At 36.0% G+C, this 18371-nt stretch overlaps 1 protein-coding gene across 14 annotated transcripts in view; it reads left to right on the top strand.

The window, feature by feature from the left end:
• Nucleotides 1-15424, top strand: part of UBR5 (ubiquitin protein ligase E3 component n-recognin 5) — a 90327-nt gene extending 74903 nt beyond the window's left edge. For 9 of the 14 annotated variants that reach the window (XM_074885924.1, XM_074885836.1, XM_074885934.1 and 6 more), the window contains 20 exons: nucleotides 485-696; nucleotides 1077-1307; nucleotides 3418-3491; nucleotides 4074-4246; nucleotides 4325-4459; nucleotides 5007-5227; nucleotides 5846-5966; nucleotides 6072-6179; nucleotides 6448-6691; nucleotides 7272-7383; nucleotides 7869-8013; nucleotides 8301-8431; nucleotides 8685-8745; nucleotides 9081-9256; nucleotides 9659-9743; nucleotides 11097-11252; nucleotides 11640-11753; nucleotides 13105-13249; nucleotides 13843-13928; nucleotides 14818-15424. In XM_074885924.1, coding sequence (XP_074742025.1) covers nucleotides 485-696; nucleotides 1077-1307; nucleotides 3418-3491; nucleotides 4074-4246; nucleotides 4325-4459; nucleotides 5007-5227; nucleotides 5846-5966; nucleotides 6072-6179; nucleotides 6448-6691; nucleotides 7272-7383; nucleotides 7869-8013; nucleotides 8301-8431; nucleotides 8685-8745; nucleotides 9081-9256; nucleotides 9659-9743; nucleotides 11097-11252; nucleotides 11640-11753; nucleotides 13105-13249; nucleotides 13843-13928; nucleotides 14818-15030 — 2943 coding nt within the window. In that variant the 3' untranslated portion in view covers nucleotides 15031-15424. The remainder of the gene's footprint in view (nucleotides 1-484; nucleotides 697-1076; nucleotides 1308-3417; nucleotides 3492-4073; nucleotides 4247-4324; nucleotides 4460-5006; nucleotides 5228-5845; nucleotides 5967-6071; nucleotides 6180-6447; nucleotides 6692-7271; nucleotides 7384-7868; nucleotides 8014-8300; nucleotides 8432-8684; nucleotides 8746-9080; nucleotides 9257-9658; nucleotides 9744-11096; nucleotides 11253-11639; nucleotides 11754-13104; nucleotides 13250-13842; nucleotides 13929-14817) is intronic. The other 5 variants (XM_074885908.1, XM_074885900.1, XM_074885874.1 and 2 more) reach the window with 3 other exon arrangements.
• Nucleotides 15425-18371: the final 2947 nt, after the last annotated feature.

Below are 18371 nucleotides of genomic sequence, written 5' to 3'. Positions count from 1 at the left end.
GAGAGATTTGTATGTAGACATAGTTCTCTATGCAGGTCCTTGTCTTCACTGAGCAAGTTGCAAGCGGTGAAGAATGGTGAAAGATCTGGCTGGTGAATGCCATAGCATGATGAGGGCTGTTAAAGCTACTAGAAAGTCAGGAATCGGACCAAAATCCCCAAGATGTGTGCACCTGGGAGATGCTGAGTGGTCATAAGATGAGGAGTAGAAGAGACGCCCAAAAGGGAGAGAGGGATGGTGAGAATGCTTTACAGACACCAAGGCATTAAGTGATGAGAGCTGCACACCATTGCAGTAAATCGGCAGTCTCAATAGAGCTTTTGGAAACGGTTCATTGGTCGTTCTTGAATGTGGTTTTACAGACTCTTTGTTTGTAGGGAATCGGGTGTAACTGTAAAAGCCATGGTGGAGGCTTATGTTGAGATTGCATTCTCATCATCTAGTTCTATTGTTTGCAAAACTCATTAAATTGCCTTTTCTATAGAATTACGTAGAAGAAAAGCTAATTCCTACTTGGAATTGGATGGTTAGTATCATGGACTCTACTGAAGCTCAGCTGCGTTATGGTTCTGCGTTAGCATCTGCTGGTGATCCTGGGCATCCAAATCATCCTCTCCATGCTTCTCAGAACTCAGCCAGAAGGGAAAGGATGACAGCCCGTGAGGAAGCCAGCTTAAGAACACTTGAAGGACGAAGGTACGAAAATAGTTTGATTACTGCATGCGATATGAAATACTAGTTTTACAGTCTAATCTTGTTCACTGACATTTTAGGAATCTAATTTTGTAATGCAGCAGTGTAGTTACTGTTTTGATTTAAGTTGGCTTCCTGTGTTGTTGGTACTGTGGTTTACTCTGTGCTAGATTCATCTCAAGTATTAACTCATTATAACATACTGCATCTGAGCTGCTTATAGTAAAGCAGAAAACTGTGATTGTTACTCCTATCATCACACTGGCTTTTGTGGGGGATTTTTTAAGTTTTTGCATCAATTTTTCAAATATAGAGATATATGCAAAGCATGTGTTCTACTGTGATGCCTAATCTCTCTGTATTCAATCCTTTTCTTTTACTAGACGTGCTACTTTACTGAGTGCCCGTCAGGGAATGATGTCAGCTCGTGGTGATTTCCTGAACTACGCACTGTCTTTGATGCGTTCTCACAATGATGAGCACTCGGATGTTCTTCCTGTTCTAGATGTCTGTTCACTAAAGCATGTAGCGTATGTTTTTCAAGCCCTTATTTATTGGATTAAAGCAATGAATCAACAGACAACATTGGATACTCCTCAGCTGGAACGTAAAAGGTATTGAGGCTGACTCATAGAAACAAAAACTTTTGCAAAAGTGGTCTATGCCCTTTTGTTTCAGTCACTGGCATTGGTACTCAGCAGCTCATAAATATATACATAAATGTGTGTGTAGTAACATGCAGATTATGAAAAGAATATATATAAGGGTATATAATGTATGTATGTTTGATTGATAAGCCTGTTGCAGTATCCTGTTCAAATCTTTTTATGGTGATGGCTGTAAAAAGTTTCCTTACCAGTGGAACTTGAGTTTGATTTTTAAGTCCATGACAGTGCCTCTAAAAGATGTACTTTGGACAATTTCTCAGCTGAAAAATGCCATCTGCTCCTCACATTTAACATGGTAACTTATTTAGAATTGTCAAACATGTTCAGACTGACATGGGAGAAAATGTCAAAGTCTGGTATGATGGGCTTAGTAGTTCTGTTTTCCATTTGTTTCTGGATATTTGAGACTTTAAAGCACAGTAGGGAAATCAGTAGCTGAAAATGTCCTTAAGTTGAAAATCTCTGCTTCTTCGCATTTATTACTTTTTAAAATGTTTTAAGATTTTTTTAGAAATGTTCTTTGATTTGAAATGGCAAATAATGATCATAGAAATGTCCACATGTTGGTAGTTTACACCATCTGTTCCCATTTCTTACTAAGTTTTGAGGTAATGTACCTGAACAGTCCTAGTCAACAGTTAAATAAATGTTTGCCCCTTTCCTGCCCCTAATTTTCAATATCGCAGGATGAACTTAACTTTTCCTTTTCTTTACAAATTTTCTTTACAAATTTAGTAACTGTATCAAGGTATTGATATTTTAGGTATATATGGGACTGCTGCTTTAGTTCCAGTGTTATGTTCAACATATCTTGGTAACATAAGCATTGTTATGACCTCAGAATGTATACCAGAAGATGTTTGCAACAGTAGTTCCCTCACAAGTAGGGATGATTTAATACAGTAACTGGTTGAGTTTTTGTGCTGGCTGACTGGAGTAGTTAGAGCTGTGGCCTGTTATTGCCTTTTCCAGGCAATAACATACTTCTGGAATCTGCTTTGTCCCCAAAAATTCACATATTGAAATATGTCAAATAACTGTTCATCAGAGAATTGCAAATTTCCCATGAAATGCTTGTAAAACTTTGAAGGCCTAGACCTTTTCAGTTAAAGGTGAGTTGTTCAAACTCAGTCAGTTGCTTCTGTTAGATGACATTTTAGTTGCCTGTATGAAACAAAATTTTATCGATCTTCATCTAGTTTCAGAATATATTTCACAATGCACAAACTGCCAGAAATGAATAGTAATCGAAATTCTTGATCCTTTTCATAATACAGTGAAATCCATTTCTTTAGTGTGCATCCTGCAGACTTACCTTCTGAAATGTGATCACTGACATTATTTTTAGAGGACTAGGCTTATTCTACACCAGTATGTCGCTGTAGAGACGGACAAAGCAACACACACACACTCGCATGGGTGAACAAGCAGCTAGGTTTTTTATTACTAAAAGCATGCATTTTTATGTATTTCAGGTGCCTGAGTGTTACAATATAATTGGTCAAAAAGTAGTTTTTAACATTCTCATTGGATAACCTTTATCAGTTTCCTCCCTGCTTGCTTCATCCTGCTATGTAGTCAGCAGCTCCTTGAAAGTTATTTGCTTTAAACATAGCTTCCTTATCTCAAGGATACACCGGAATCTTTCAAGGTCAAATTCTTCTTCAATCAGGTTGTCAGCAGACCAGCTGCCTTCCCTGACATCAGTAAATTTTAGAATAGTATTCACTTACATATTTCTTTCACTAATACAGGGTTCCTAGGATTTTTTATATTGACATAGTCTTTAAAAACAAGCATACCCATTACTGTCTGAAGCTGTAACTTTTTAGATTAAACTTGGTAGGTGGCCTAATGGCTTATAAGGGTAACTGTGAGTAATGTGATGAGTGAGTGTGTAATGAGAAGTACTTCGATTTTTAGAGTTCGTTCGTTCTTGTTATGTATAGCTCTCAAGTACACTTACTGATTATACTCTTGCTTTTATTGTTTGCTACACATGTAAATGTTTTGCCTAATGTTTTCTTTGAGAGGATTAACTTTTTTTTTTTTAAAGAACTCGGGAACTTTTGGAACTTGGTCTTGACAATGAAGATTCAGAACATGAAAATGATGATGACACCAATCAAAGTTAGTATACAGAAACACTTCTGTATTATGCCAAAATGAGACACTTTCTTAGTGTTTTTTCCCCTTTATCTAGCTGAGACTGAATAAGTTTTTCTACTTGTATATGTTACATTGAAGTTGCATAAGATTACCTTACCATTGCTACTTTACCAAATTTCTTCTGCCATTGCCTGTTCTCATTTCAGGGCCCTCTTTTTGTCTCCTTTCTCTCTAAACTGCAGAATTTGTGCCCTTACTTATCATTCTAATCAATGACAGAATTTAAAATTTGAATCGGAGTTAACCTGATTTTTTTGATCTGATGAAACTGCTGCTGAAAATGGTAGAATGTATACTTTATACAAAGTACATATAGTGTAGGAGTGCATGTTCAGTAAAGTTAGTTACAGTAAAAATATTTAAAGTGATGGCTAAGCAACTTAATAAAAATACAGGATTTGTGGAAACATCTTGTAGAAGTATTAAATTTGCAGAGATGCTCCTCCAGTCAGATAGCTAAGAACAAAGCGTATTAATTCTTGTTATTTTAAATCCTTTGCTTTTATAACTGAAAATTGAATCAAAATCTTCTTTGATATTTAGGTGCTACACTGAATGACAAAGATGATGACTCCCTCCCAGCAGAGACTGGCCAAAACCATCCATTTTTCAGACGATCAGACTCTATGACGTTCCTTGGTTGCATTCCACCCAATCCTTTTGAGGTTCCTCTGGCAGAGGCCATTCCCCTGGCAGACCAGCCCCATCTATTACAGGTGACATCAGAGATGGTGTTGTGGAAGAAAACTGCAGTTTGCTTTTTCATTTCTAACTGAAGTATATTATTTACCCAGAATGCTTTTGTTAATTTTCAGCCAAATGCTCGCAAAGAAGATCTGTTTGGCCGACCCAGTCAGGGTCTGTATTCATCTTCTGCCAACAGTGGGAAATGCTTAATGGAAGTTACAGTGGATAGAAACTGTCTTGAGGTAGATTTAAAGGTTTTATTATTTTAAACAATAGGGTAATTTAAGCTAGTATTGTCATTCATTAAAAAGACACTTTAATGTTTTCAGATAGAATCTTGAGTAGCTTTCAGAATAATAATTTAAAAACCCAGTAAGTGTGAAAACTTGAAAGTATGCTTAATTTTTTTTTTAAATGTAGGAACTTTTATGATTACTGATCCATAGCAGATTTCTGGCAATATTTTTAAAGACTGCAGTACAATTCTGAGTTAATTTTGAAATGCCAATTATATAATTATTTGTGATAAAAAGAAATAAATCTCCCTGTAGCCCAGTAGATTTGACTTGCCTCCAGACTGAGCATTAAATGACAAGCATATGAAATGCAAACATGAAGTGGGAAAATGGTTTTTGTATAAGAAATATAAATGATTGAGGTTATTGTGTTTTAACAGGTCAATTACAGTTCTCACTTTTGTGTGGTTTAAAAATTATATATAAATATATCCCAAAAAAGCCACCTAGCCTGCTTTGAAAGTGCAATTAAATTTTATTTCTCCTTATTTAGGTTCTTCCAACTAAAATGTCTTATGCAGCCAACTTAAAAAATGTTATGAGCATGCAAAATCGGCAAAAGAAGGAAGGGGAGGAACAGAACGTGCCTACAGAAGAATCTGAGAGTTCCAAGCCAGGGCCTTCAGCCCATGATCTTGCAGCACAACTGAAAAGCAGCTTGTTGGCAGAGATAGGATTGACAGAAAGTGAAGGGCCACCTCTCACATCTTTCAGGTAGCTTGAGTTAAAAATTACTCAATGAAATATCACTGAACTGATAAAAGGATATTTGGGACTCTGAAAAGTCTTTTTAAATTAAAATGTGTACCTTACTTTAGTTTGAATATGTAGTTTGTGTTTGATAGATTTTTAAAATGAACAGTTGAACAGACTTCAAAGACATCTGTACAAACTGTAGTAAAAGTCCTTTACTACCTGCTGCAGACCTACTATGATGCCAAGTAGCTAAGTTTAAAAATTGGAATTGACAGCTTGCCATCTGTGTCTGGTGATACTGACCACACTTTATGCAGTTAGGGATTGAACTGCCCTCACTTTGAATTATAACTTTTTTCTAAAAAAAATAAGGTCTTGATTGAAGGGAGACCAATAACTGAATTCCGTGTAGCAGTGAAGTTACATGCTTTGAGAGTAATTTCTCTTTGGAATCCAGATTTGTCTTTCAGCTGAAACTAAGCAGCTTCATGTCCACAAACTTACTGTACTGTGGTGTTGTTTATCAGAAATAAAGAGCTTACTTGAAGGCAAAGGATAAGAAAAAGCAGAAGTACACAAAATGTGTCTGAAATTTAACTTGATTTTGCTTGTCTGTCGTTTTTTCCCTCCTGTCAGGCCACAGTGTAGCTTCATGGGCATGGTTATATCTCATGACATGTTGCTGGGACGTTGGCGCCTTTCTTTAGAGTTGTTCGGTAGAGTGTTCATGGAAGATGTTGGAGCAGAGCCTGGATCGGTATGTATTTCCCGGTGTAAGGGCAATTCCTCTTATGACTAAATTTTGAACCTCCCTCATTATTCTGATTTTGGGTTTCGTTTTTTTTGTTGTTTTTATTTTAAGATCTTGACTGAATTAGGTGGCTTTGAAGTAAAGGAATCAAAATTCCGCAGGGAGATGGAAAAACTTAGAAACCAGCAATCCAGGGATTTAACGTTGGAGGTAAAAAATGTCAGTTTGTCTTCTGAATTTATTTTCATTAAAAATTGAATTATCGCACATTGCAGTAACTTGATAGGAGAAGTTGTATTTCTGAGTCTGCAAGCAGGTGTCTTAAACCTTACTGTGTGAGCTGTGTTGCAATTACTCTGTAGTTTTTCACAGTCTGATTAGTATTTTCTGAGTCTATGCAGAAGTGTCCAGAAACTTCTTGTGAAGCTGAAATTCTCTCGGTATGATGATTGGTAAAGAAAATAAAACTTTCTTTTGTTTTTACTAGGTTGATCGAGACAGAGATCTTCTAATTCAGCAGACCATGAGGCAGCTCAACAATCATTTTGGTCGCCGGTGTGCTACCACTCCGATGGCTGTACACAGAGTAAAAGTTACTTTTAAGGATGAGCCAGGAGAAGGCAGCGGTGTAGCACGAAGCTTTTATACTGCTATTGCACAGGCTTTTCTGTCAAATGAGAAACTGCCAAATCTAGATTGTATTCAGAATGCCAACAAGGGTACCCATACAAGTAAGTGATGCACAGCAATTAATCTACAGTTAACATTCATAAAAGCCTTGGATGCTTTTTTACTTTGAAATACTTGGCATTGTCTCAGAGATTTCTCTTGTTAGCTCAGCACAGGAACTGTGAAAATGGCACATGTTACTTCTCTGAGGCAAGGAAATGGCTTTTTTTTCCTGCTTTCAGAAACAAGAAGCTCTTGTTTTTCACAAAACAAAAGTCTGCATTAGAGGCTCTCTGCTTTTTTTGAGCATCTTTCTCTCCAGTAGGTAATAATTGTCAAGATTTTAGCTAGTAAGAGTTTATACATTTTAATGAGTGCAGTGCTCCATCTGGCTTGTTACAAATACATTTTAATGTTTTTGAAAGTATATATAAACTCTTGAAATATTTTGGCATTTGTAGGTTGGTACAAACCTTTCAGGTTCCTTAAGTTTGGCTGAAGTCCAATCACTACTTTAAGTGAAGTGGTTCTGTCTCGTTGATGTCTTTCAAGCCATCTTCCAAAACTGTGTCCTCCTTACATTGAAACTTAGGAGAGAGAAATATAAAGATGCTTAAGCTTATGAGGTTTTTTCCTCCTTAGGTCTGATGCAGAGATTACGAAATAGGGGAGAGAGAGATCGGGAGAGGGAGCGAGAGAGAGAAATGCGGAGAAGTAGTGGCTTACGAGCTGGTTCTCGGAGAGATAGGGATAGGTAAGTGATTTTTAATTTGTTGGAGATACTTTGTCAAATACAGTAATTGCCTTGGTTATCTTCAGGAAAGATACTTCCTCAAATTAAAGGTGTCTGTCTTTTTCACTTTCAGGGGCAATTTACAGGGTAACTTGAAATTCACTATGTACTTTAAAGAATAATTACTCTTATTTTAGCATTGATAGATTATGTCTCAACCATATGCCATCAATCTATCCTGCTAAAACAATAATAAAAACTTGTGTGCTAGAATAAAACTGTGAGGTCGTTTAGAAACAACATTGCCATTGGTGGCATGTCTGACTGCTGTATCCAAAATTTTGATTCTCTGTTTCTGAATCATTTTCTCCAGGCAGCTATGAGCAACACTACTATTCTACCATAAAAGCTAATGCTATTTTGAACCTGTGTGCAAGTGATATTGTTCCAAAGGATTTTTGCATATTTCGTCTGAAATGAGTACAAACTGTTCTAATTTTCTTAAGGGACTTCAGAAGACAACTTTCCATTGACACACGGCCTTTTAGACCGGCATCAGAAGGAAATCCTAGCGATGACCCTGACCCTCTTCCAGCACACAGACAAGCCCTTGGAGAAAGGCTCTACCCTCGAGTACAAGCAATGCAACCAGTAAGACTTAGCTATCTAATACACTTAATGAGATATTGTTCTTGTAATGTTTTAATCTAAAAATTAATTTCCTCGTCCATTAATTTTAAACATAATTGAAAATACTTGAACTGCAGAGCTGGTTTTGTATTTTTTGGCATTTTCTTAAGTTTCTCCAATTTGTCATTTAGCTTAAGAGGTATCTTATAATGCATTCTGTATTTAAAATACCGAAACTTTCAAAGGACTGTATTTGAAAATGAGAGAACTGGAGGAGTACAGTAAGACATATCATTCCTTATCCCTAGGCATTTGCAAGTAAAATCACAGGAATGTTGTTGGAATTGTCCCCTGCTCAGCTGCTTCTGTTACTAGCTAGTGAAGATTCCCTTAGAGCAAGAGTCGATGAAGCAATGGAACTCATTATTGCACATGGCAGGTAAAGTATTGAGGATTTGGATAAGAAATTAAAGCTGATTTTGTGGCCAAAGCACTTGTACCATGCTACATCTAACTCCGATACATGCAACTTATTCCTTGCTCTGTTCTAGATATTTTTCTTTGGACAAGTGACTTGTTGACTTTGGTTTAATCTAATCTGTCTGGTTTCAGAATGTGACAATTCCTTACTGTGAAGTTAAATCTCCCTGTTTTCCCCCCCCCCCCCCCCCCCCTTTTTTTTTTTTGTCAAGGGAGAATGGTGCTGACAGTATATTGGATCTTGGATTGCTAGACTCTTCAGATAAAGTGCAGGTAATGAACTGTTGCACAAATTAAATATACTTAAGATCCAGTTGTATCAGTTAATTTTAAAAATTTAAGCAACTGGAGCCTTCCTTTATCATGCAAGACAAAGTTCTGTTTAATTATTTTGTGGAGTTACCTTTGTTTTTCTTTCTTTTTTTTTTTCTTTTTAAAGGATTAAGCAGTAATTACTCAAAAGTATAAACTGTTACCATTAGGAAATATCATGAAAATTCTTAACCAATGGAACTTGAATCTTTGGGTCTAGTGGCAAATAGTTCATTGATGTGTGTCAATAACTAGAAGTAAGCTTGTTAATTGCTATTCTGACTTTTTCAAAACAGGAAAATAGAAAGCGACATGGTTCCAGCCGCAGCGTAGTAGATATGGAATTAGATGACACAGATGATGGGGATGATAATGCACCACTTTTCTACCAACCTGGAAAACGGGGTTTTTATACACCAAGACCTGGTAAAAACACAGAAGCAAGGCTGAATTGTTTCAGAAACATTGGCAGGTATGCTACTATTACCTTTCTAGTCTGAAAAAATGTAAAAGACTAATATAGAAAATACCAGGAGAGTACCAGCGATCCAAACTGCAAAAACTTCATTACTTTTATGCTCTGTATTTCTCACCTGGAGCTAAATAGTGGGGAATTTGCACACGTCAACTTGAGGTTTCTTTTCCTGTTAAATTTTTATTTCTAACTTTTTTTCAATTGGATATTTTATATTTCAGGAAATATTTTTTTTTTAAATTATACATGTACATGATTTTCTTCTGGGGATTGATAGGGCTGGAAAGCTAGCTGCAGCTTGATTCATAGACTATTTTGACTTTTTTAATGTGAATTTGCTGAAAGATCTCCAATATAATTTCTGCCATACCAAAACAAACCCCAAACATTTATTTTCAGAATCCTAGGATTGTGCTTGTTGCAGAATGAACTATGTCCCATCACGTTAAATAGACACGTAATCAAAGTTCTTCTTGGCAGAAAGGTAAGTTGAACATAGAAATTTGGATTTCCTTTAATTACATGAAATCTCATCTTTTAAAACTGCTTTTTTTCCCTAACATGCATGTATTGGTTAGCAGAGTTGACACTGGAACTGTAACAATGCCTTTAAATTTAATTTTAGGAGTATTAACTTTTTAATTTCCTAGATTTTGAACTGAATAGATGTACTAGAAGTCAGATCTTTGAGCAAGATGGAATGACTTGGTAGTCTTTCACTCTCTTCAGAAACAGTTTACTGTCTCTTCCTTTTTCTCTTCTTGAGACTGAAGACTCGAAGAGATACGTGTTGGACAGTACTAGGCAATAGCATCTCAGCTTACCTAAAAGTGTTTTCTTCAATACTTGAGAGAACTCATTGAACTGTAACTAAAATTGTGTCTCAGGTGTGGGTATAATTTAATTCAGAGCAACAATTACCTCAACTTTCAGCAAAAATTCTTCCCCACCCCAGTAAACACTAATTATGTACTGCTCATTTCATGCATTAGTCAATAGCATTGTAAGTTCTGTCTGATGCAACAAACTTAAACTAAGGTTCGTTACTTCTGGTCTTTCCTTAAAAACAATGTTGATCACATAATCAGTTATCCATCGTACATATGGTCTTCTTTAATGAAAAAGGGTTAATGGCAGAAAGATATGCCTCTGTATATTCCCTGATATCTTCCAAGAGAGATTCCTTTGAATTCTTCAGGTTTTTCGTCTTGAATACGTATTCTTTCCCATTAAATGTTGGATACATCAAAGAATGTTTTAGTTGGGTGTAGCTTAGTTAGTAGATGACTTTTCTCTCCAGGCTGCTAAAGAAGCAAGGAACTACAGAAAACAGCAAGAAGTAGACATGGGTATTTGAATTGTTGGAAACTGTGATATGCAGCTACTGGGCCATCAGTCATTTAAATGTGTATATATAGCAGCAGTATGTATGTGTTTAAGTGGAGGGGAATTTTCAGTATTTTGGAGCACTGATGCAAATTGTTTCCATCTTCAGTCAAGCTCCATCAAATCTCTATTGATCTAGGTGATATATAGAAGAATTTGTTTTAAAAAGCCCTATAAATTTTCTTTATAACCTCTATGCCCTTAATAGCAGGAAAGGCTTTACAGATCTATCTTTACATTCTACTAATGCACTTCAGTTGAGTATTCTAATGTACCTTTAAATGGAGGCTGAAAATAGGAGTTTGACTGCCTTTATTTCCAAGTGTTTATGTCCTTTGTTACATGGATTATGTACCGCTGTATGCTAGCGCATAGATTAGACACAGATCACATAATTTTGAATATATTCTGAAACAACTGGTATGTTTCAAACATCTATCTTTTTTTATAGGTGAACTGGCATGATTTTGCTTTTTTCGATCCGGTTATGTATGAAAGCCTTCGGCAACTTATCCTCGCTTCCCAGAGTACAGACGCTGATGCAGTGTTTGCAGCAATGGACTTAGCCTTTGCAATAGACCTGTGTAAGGAGGAGGGTGGAGGGCAGGTAAGCACAGCTAAACCTGTGTCTCTGTAGTTTCAGAATTCGACAGCTTATGTATGTTGTAGTGTACATATAATCCATGCTCTTCTCAGATGGAAGACGTAATATGTTACCCTTCCTAGATTCAAATACAGTGTTCCTAGACATTGAAGTGTGGGGTTTTTTTCCTTGAAGGTGATGTAGAGCCTACTATAAAGCCCAGATAGCACAGTCAGTCCTAGGGAATCTTTAAAGCTAAGCTGTAGTAATAAATTTTGCTTGTTTTTACAGGCATATTAAGCAATAAATCACTGCGCAGCATACTGTGTCTGTTGTAATAATCTCATTTCCTTTTTTTCCTTTTTTTATTTTTTTTCTCCTTTTTAAATGGTCCCTGTTACTTTGCCATAGGTTGAACTTATTTCCAATGGTGTAAATATACCAGTCACTCCTCAGAATGTATATGAGTATGTCCGGAAATACGCAGAACACCGAATGTTGGTAGTAGCGGAGCAGCCTCTACATGTAAGTCTTTGGTGGAGTGTTTTTGAAAAAAAAAAAAGGCAAAAAATCCGTAAGATTTCAGTCAGTTAATTATTTTCCTCATTATGGTATTGCTAATCAGGTTTCTTTTGTAGTCTTGACAGCTTCATTAAAAATATTTAATTTTCTAAAGTTTTGGTAATTGTATAGCTGTTTATGTAGTAGTGTGAAGACTGAGTACTTTGAGCAATTTCTCTTTTTCTGTTGAACAAAAGATAATTTATTTTAAACTTGATCTCATTGGTTAAGCATATACGTTCATTTCTTGAGCTCAAATGACACATCCTCTTGGAATTTTTGCTTTCTATTTAGCAACTACTTTGTTCTGATAATCTGTCATCTTTGATTTGTTTAGCCTTATAAACAAAGATTAAAAAATCTCAAAATATTTGCATAAATCACCTTGAACTTCTGACTTGTGTCCCTTTTTAAAAGGAGAAATCAGTTATGAAACATACAACTTCGTTCATATTTTACTAGCCTGTCAAGAAACCTAACAATTGACTGTAAAACTATATTAAAAATATTTTGTTTTTTTAAGCCCTTTTTAAATAAAGTTATGGAATAATATATTTTTATAAACAGTTAATGACGTTCCAGTACTTAGAACCACTTACTCTCTGTGATGTGGGCATTTTTGCTGAGTGGTTTCCTGCTACACTTCTGAGATACGCTAGCAGACTGCTAGATTACCTTTGTGCAGTTTAGGTCAAAAATTTTCACAGAAAGAACATGTTCCTAGAATTAAGTTACTCAGTCTCCACGTCTGCCTATATTAATAGTTTGACTCTTGTTTATTTTAAGAGTTCAAAACCGTAACATTTGTATTCATTTTGGAATTTACTAAAATTTATTCATATTCTTCCATTTTGAAAATGGAATTTCCAATCTTTTCAGGATATTACCTATTTATATAAAATACATGTGTGTGTATATAACATTTTTAAAGCAGAGTTGGCATGTAGTGTCTGAGGAAGCAAAGTAAAAGTAACATGCAAGATGCATGTAATTCTCATCAGATTCAGCATAGCTCAGCAACATACCTGAACTTTTTAGTATTAGAGAGTGCATTTGCTTCTGCTCCTGGTGAAATATTAGTTCAAACCATTACTGCCTTCTTTTGTAATAGTAGCTAGAATTTAACAGATTGGTGCAGTTCTTTATTTCACAAATTTTGCATCTCAGATAGTAAAACTTCGAAAGAAAAGAACAGCTAGGAGAATAATGAATTTTTATTTAGTAGGAGGTTTCACACGGAACTTTTCAGTAACAAATTTGAAGTCAATCTGAAAGTGATACGGCTGTAATGTGAATCTTGTGGTTTTCACTTAAGGCGATGAGGAAGGGTCTCCTGGATGTACTTCCAAAGAATTCATTAGAAGATTTGACAGCAGAAGATTTCAGACTTTTGGTTAACGGCTGTGGTGAAGTAAATGTGCAAATGCTAATCAGCTTTACCTCTTTCAATGATGAGTCAGGTATGAAATAACTTATTCAGAAACAGAGTTGCAGGGATAACTTAACATTGTTTGTTCTGTCTGGAGTAGAGTTACCAGCGTTAAACTTAAACTACCTCTTCAAATTTGACATCAGTTAATAAGACACTGAAAGTCCTAATAAAATTATTGCTGTGTTTTTTACATATCTTTGAAAATATTTACCTTCAGTTGGTGGGGGGGGAAGCACATTTTCCAACTTTGCTGTCACTTGATGTTAAATACAAGGATTGTATTATTGGTAGCATATCTTTCCTTCTGAAAGTTTTAACCTAACTTTAGAACTAAAAACATGATGGATGCAGTCTAATATTTTTTACATAATTTTTAAACAGTATGTGGCTGTTATTAGGCTTTTGGGAGGAAAGGGATGAGAGTTGTACTGAGGTGTGTCAGAGTTAGCCTTTACATTTGAAACTACATGTATTGGTTTTGAAATTACTACTGTCTCCAATATCAGGACTTTATGAATGAGATTGTAGCTGAGATCATTTTGCAGTACATGTAAAACAGATCTCTTAATATTTATTGTCCAGTGTACTAGCTGAATTATATATATCTTTTATTTCACACAGGAGAAAATGCTGAGAAGCTTTTGCAATTCAAGCGTTGGTTTTGGTCCATAGTTGAGAAGATGAGTATGACAGAAAGACAAGATCTAGTAAGTTGTCCATTCCCAGTGGAAACAGGCAGAAGAACTAGAATAACTTCGGCATTGTTACTGTTTTTAACTGTGTCTACCTGCAGAGACTTTTTATGTGAAGAGGTAAGGTATCAGAGCAGGGTAGTAGGGTTTGATTAGACCTTCTGGAAACTTCAGGTGTGAATCCTGGACCTTCTGGCAACTGCAAGTAAGCGTGGTGTGTCCTTATCCGCATTCACAGGTCTCTTATGGAAGCATAGTTACAGTCTCTGCACAGTTGTTCTTAAGCTGAGTAACTGTGGTTAGCCAGCTGTGTTGTGGGTTAGTAGGGTTTTGAGGTTGTGTTCTCTTCCTGGATCATATACTCTCCTGACTTCTGTGTATCCTGAGGGCGACACCTGTGTCCTCTCTGTAAGATGTCAGTAATGATACTGTCTCCTTCTCAGAGCCCTTTAGGAATAGCTGATGAGAAGCATGAAAGAGCAAGATACTGTTCAGGGGGCTTCATTTTTGAAAACTTGCCTGTAAATTGTATTCATAGTACGCTTCTTAAAACTTACTTGCTTTTGTATTTTGTATTGATGGCAGTCACCATTTTCCCAGATGGATTTGGGGACATTTCATTTACTGAGGATCTGTTGATACAGGATCATTTTGAGTGCTGCCTTTATCAGTTTTAACAGAAGTATATAATAGAATGAGCAGTTGAGGAAAGGAAGTGAAGGAAGCTACTACAAAAGCATGTAGCATGACCACTGAGTTTAGTTGGCATATTGAACAGAATGTAGTTATGCTCAAACTTGCTGTGACTCTGCAGTTCTTCTTTAACCTATCCCTACGCAACATGTAGGCAATATGAATTTTAGCCTTGTACAGCAAAATGTTAAATGATGTCTTCTTTTTTCAGGTTTACTTTTGGACCTCAAGTCCATCATTGCCTGCCAGTGAGGAGGGATTCCAGCCTATGCCATCAATCACAATAAGACCACCAGATGACCAGCATCTTCCTACAGCAAACACTTGCATTTCTCGCCTTTATGTCCCACTCTATTCCTCTAAGCAGATTTTGAAACAGAAATTGTTACTCGCCATTAAGACCAAGAATTTTGGTTTTGTGTAGAGTATAAAAAGTGTGTATTGCTGTGTAATACTACTAGCTAAGTTTTGTAGATTTTTCCATTTGTCTATAAAAGTTTATGAAAGTTAATGCTGTCATACCCCTGGTGGTACTTTAAAGAATTAAATGCAAACATTCCTGTACTAAATTTGTAACGTAAAGGCCTAAGGAGCACTGGCAATATCTGATTGCAACAGTTTGCTAGTCAATAACTCCTTTGCCTAACCCCAGCCAAAGATGACAGCAGAACAATATAATTTACACTGTGATTTATCTTTTTGCTGAGGGAAAATATGTAAAATGTTCTGAAAATTCACTGCTGCCTTTGTGGAAAGTGTTTCAGCAAAGGTTCTTGTATAGAGGGAGTAGGGAATTTCGAAATAAAAAATTAAGTATGTTCTGTGTTTTATTTTAACTTTTTTTTATGGTGTTTAATTTGTGGTTGGCTGCAGTTGTGTATCATGTATATTGAACTTGTAAAAAGTTCCTGACAGCTCAGATCCCAGAGTTGGGATCGTTCACTTATGAAACCACTTTCATTGCAATTTTTGTTCTGATTGCATTGAACTCTGGCGTATCAGATACCATCACTAATATTTTGCATGTAATCTGTACCTTTAGTGTTTTGGGGGTTTTTTTTGTACATATGATGAGGCCAATGCACAGTATTTCATAGTTCACAATCAACATTTTTGTATCCCTGTTTCAGTGAACAGACAGTCAGGAGATTGTTCCACTACCAGTTCTAACCCAACACTTGTACTACGTTATCTAACTATGTAAACTCAGCCTGGGCACTTTCTGGTAACTGTAAAATGTTTATAAGATCATGATTATTGAAGATACATTTTGGAAAACTTTAATGTTCGTGAGCAGCTTAACTTCTTTTGTATCTAGCCTTTTTTTAAGTATCTTGTTACAGTTTTTTAATAAAGAAATTGCAGACAAAATACCAAATCATACTGAAGAAACAATAGTTTTTATTTATTTAGCCATTTATACTTTAGCTAACAGCATACAATAAACATAGTTGTTCGTTAAAAATCTGAATTTTGTAACTGAAAAATTGACCTGCAGAAGACATTCAGCCCACATTTTACAGTTAGCAGAGAATCCTGAATGAAACAGGCCAGGCAACCCCTTCTTTTCACAGAATTGGTTTGAAGGGAAAGTGGCTTGTTCTGAAAAATCTCAAGGTAATTAGGTTAGAATAAAATTCTCAAACTGCATTGTAGTGGGTTCTACTGTATGTTCACTTTTGAAGTGATTGGTTGCTTTTGGGGAGGGCAGTCTTTTAGCATAACCTAGGATTTGTTTTCCCTAATGCTTGAGAGATTTTTGAGACTTAGGAAGTGATTAGTAAAGGAAGGAGCTACTTTTTCTGTGTCAAAACAAATTTCTGAAAGCTTAGCAAACTGATGTATTGAAGGTTAAGAGCTTTTGTGGTGGTGATATTCTCCCTCTTTCTTGCTTCTCCAACCCCATGAGTCCATGTTAGTGATTTTTTTTTTTCCCCCCTCCTTTTGTTGGGAATGTTTTGTTGGGAATCTGAGTGGAATTCACCTTTGCCAGAGCTCCACTGGGTTTTCCTTTCTGTCAGTTAGTTGAGGATGACCAGAAGTTACCTACAGCTGTGATTTTCAAAAAAGCCTCTTTTCATCCTTTATTTAGTTGCTAGAGGTATGGAGGACAGTTGAGATGAGAAATTCTGATCACCAGTTGCCAAATTGATGCTGAAAATCCTGTTTTCTAAATAAGACTGACTGTTTCAGGCTTGTGTAGTTAAACTGCAGATAAATCATGTAAACAGATGTAGGATTATTTCTGCGTGTACTAATACTTCTTAAATCAATTGTCCTAGAAAAGGATAGTTTCAATGTACAAGGATTGGAGTCTATTCTGGATTTCCTGTTGTCACCTCCAGTGTATCTTAAGTTCAAAACTGTATCAGATTTTACTATGCTAGTATCAATTTAAAATAAAAAGCGGTACAGCTACACAAGTCTAGATATAGGTGTATTAGTATAGAGAAAATTTACACTGGTATGGCTATTCTCATGTACTAAGGAGGATAGTTACAAAGGTACAAAGCAACATATACCTTATGCCTGGATTTCTAACTGGTGTAATTATTTCCATTACCAAAAACGCCTCTAACTGAAATGTGTCAAGTTAGTAGAAAGCAACAAAAGAAACTGTTTAGAATAGGCATCAAATCTACAGTCTGTAAAATAAAGGTCCCTCCCTCACAAAGCTTTGTGAGACTTGATGTATTAAATATCCAAGGCCCTTGGATGAAAGGCCATATATAAATGTAAAGTACTGTGTGTATATATATATATATGTATTGTGTGTATATGTATATAAGTGTATGTGTATGTATAACATATAAATATATGTTATATGTATATATATTTCTGTATATAGCTTAAACATTTTTTAAGTCCTGTAATGTATAGCTAGACAAAAATTATGCAGGTAACTCACAGTAGCTCACCATATATACACACACAAAGCATTCTGATAAGTGGAGAGGGAATCTAGAATGATTTATGCTGTCGTCATTGACTTGAAATGTGTATGTAGCTTTATAAATAGCTTTTTTCCTCTGTATGGTATATTTAAACTATATCAAGATTTTAATAAGAAAAATGTTTATTAAAATCATACACCTCATTTCCCTTTGACTTAAGCCCTTCTGTTAGTTCACTTCTAAGATGTGGTAGAGAAATTAGTTAAAGGAAAATTTTGTAATGTTTACATTTTTTTAATAGTCTAAATCCTTAGCTGTTCATAACTGCTGAAGTAAGAGATGAAGGTAGCTACTAATAAAATGTTATCACCAACTACTAGCTAGTTCCTCTCCTGAATGTAGGGAAAACTGACACCTTTAGTGCTGACTTCCATAACTAATTCTCAGCATTGGTTTCTGTTCCGTAGCTAACTGTATCCAGCACAGAAGGTAAATTGCTTGCTCCAGCTTTGTTAGTTTTCCAGAAGTGAAAACTTGTATGGGCTTGTAATCAAGTGGCCTTTCCCATCTGTTTGGTTTGGGAGTTACTTTGCTTTCCTGCAAGATAGTCATTGCAAAATCTGTAAACTGGCAAATTTGTGAATCAAAGCAATACCCTTCTTGTACAGCAGCAGTCGTTCAGGGAGGGAGAGGAAAGGAAATTTTCGTCATCTCTTAAACTATGTTTATCTTTGTTCAATTTGCACAGTTGCATACAGACCTGCTGTTTTTTGAAAGTTTGCTTCCACATGCGTATCCAGAGAGAAGTGCATAGAGCGCAGGGTGTGAGCCTTTCCTCAGTAGCTGGGGTGCAGGTGGGAGCGGTCCCCCA

This window comes from Strix uralensis, chromosome 1 (assembly GCF_047716275.1).
Source record: "Strix uralensis isolate ZFMK-TIS-50842 chromosome 1, bStrUra1, whole genome shotgun sequence".
NCBI classification, from domain to species: domain Eukaryota; kingdom Metazoa; phylum Chordata; class Aves; order Strigiformes; family Strigidae; genus Strix; species Strix uralensis.
The sequence above is the reverse complement of the archived record's forward strand: the minus strand, read 5'-3'. Positions and strand labels throughout refer to the sequence as shown.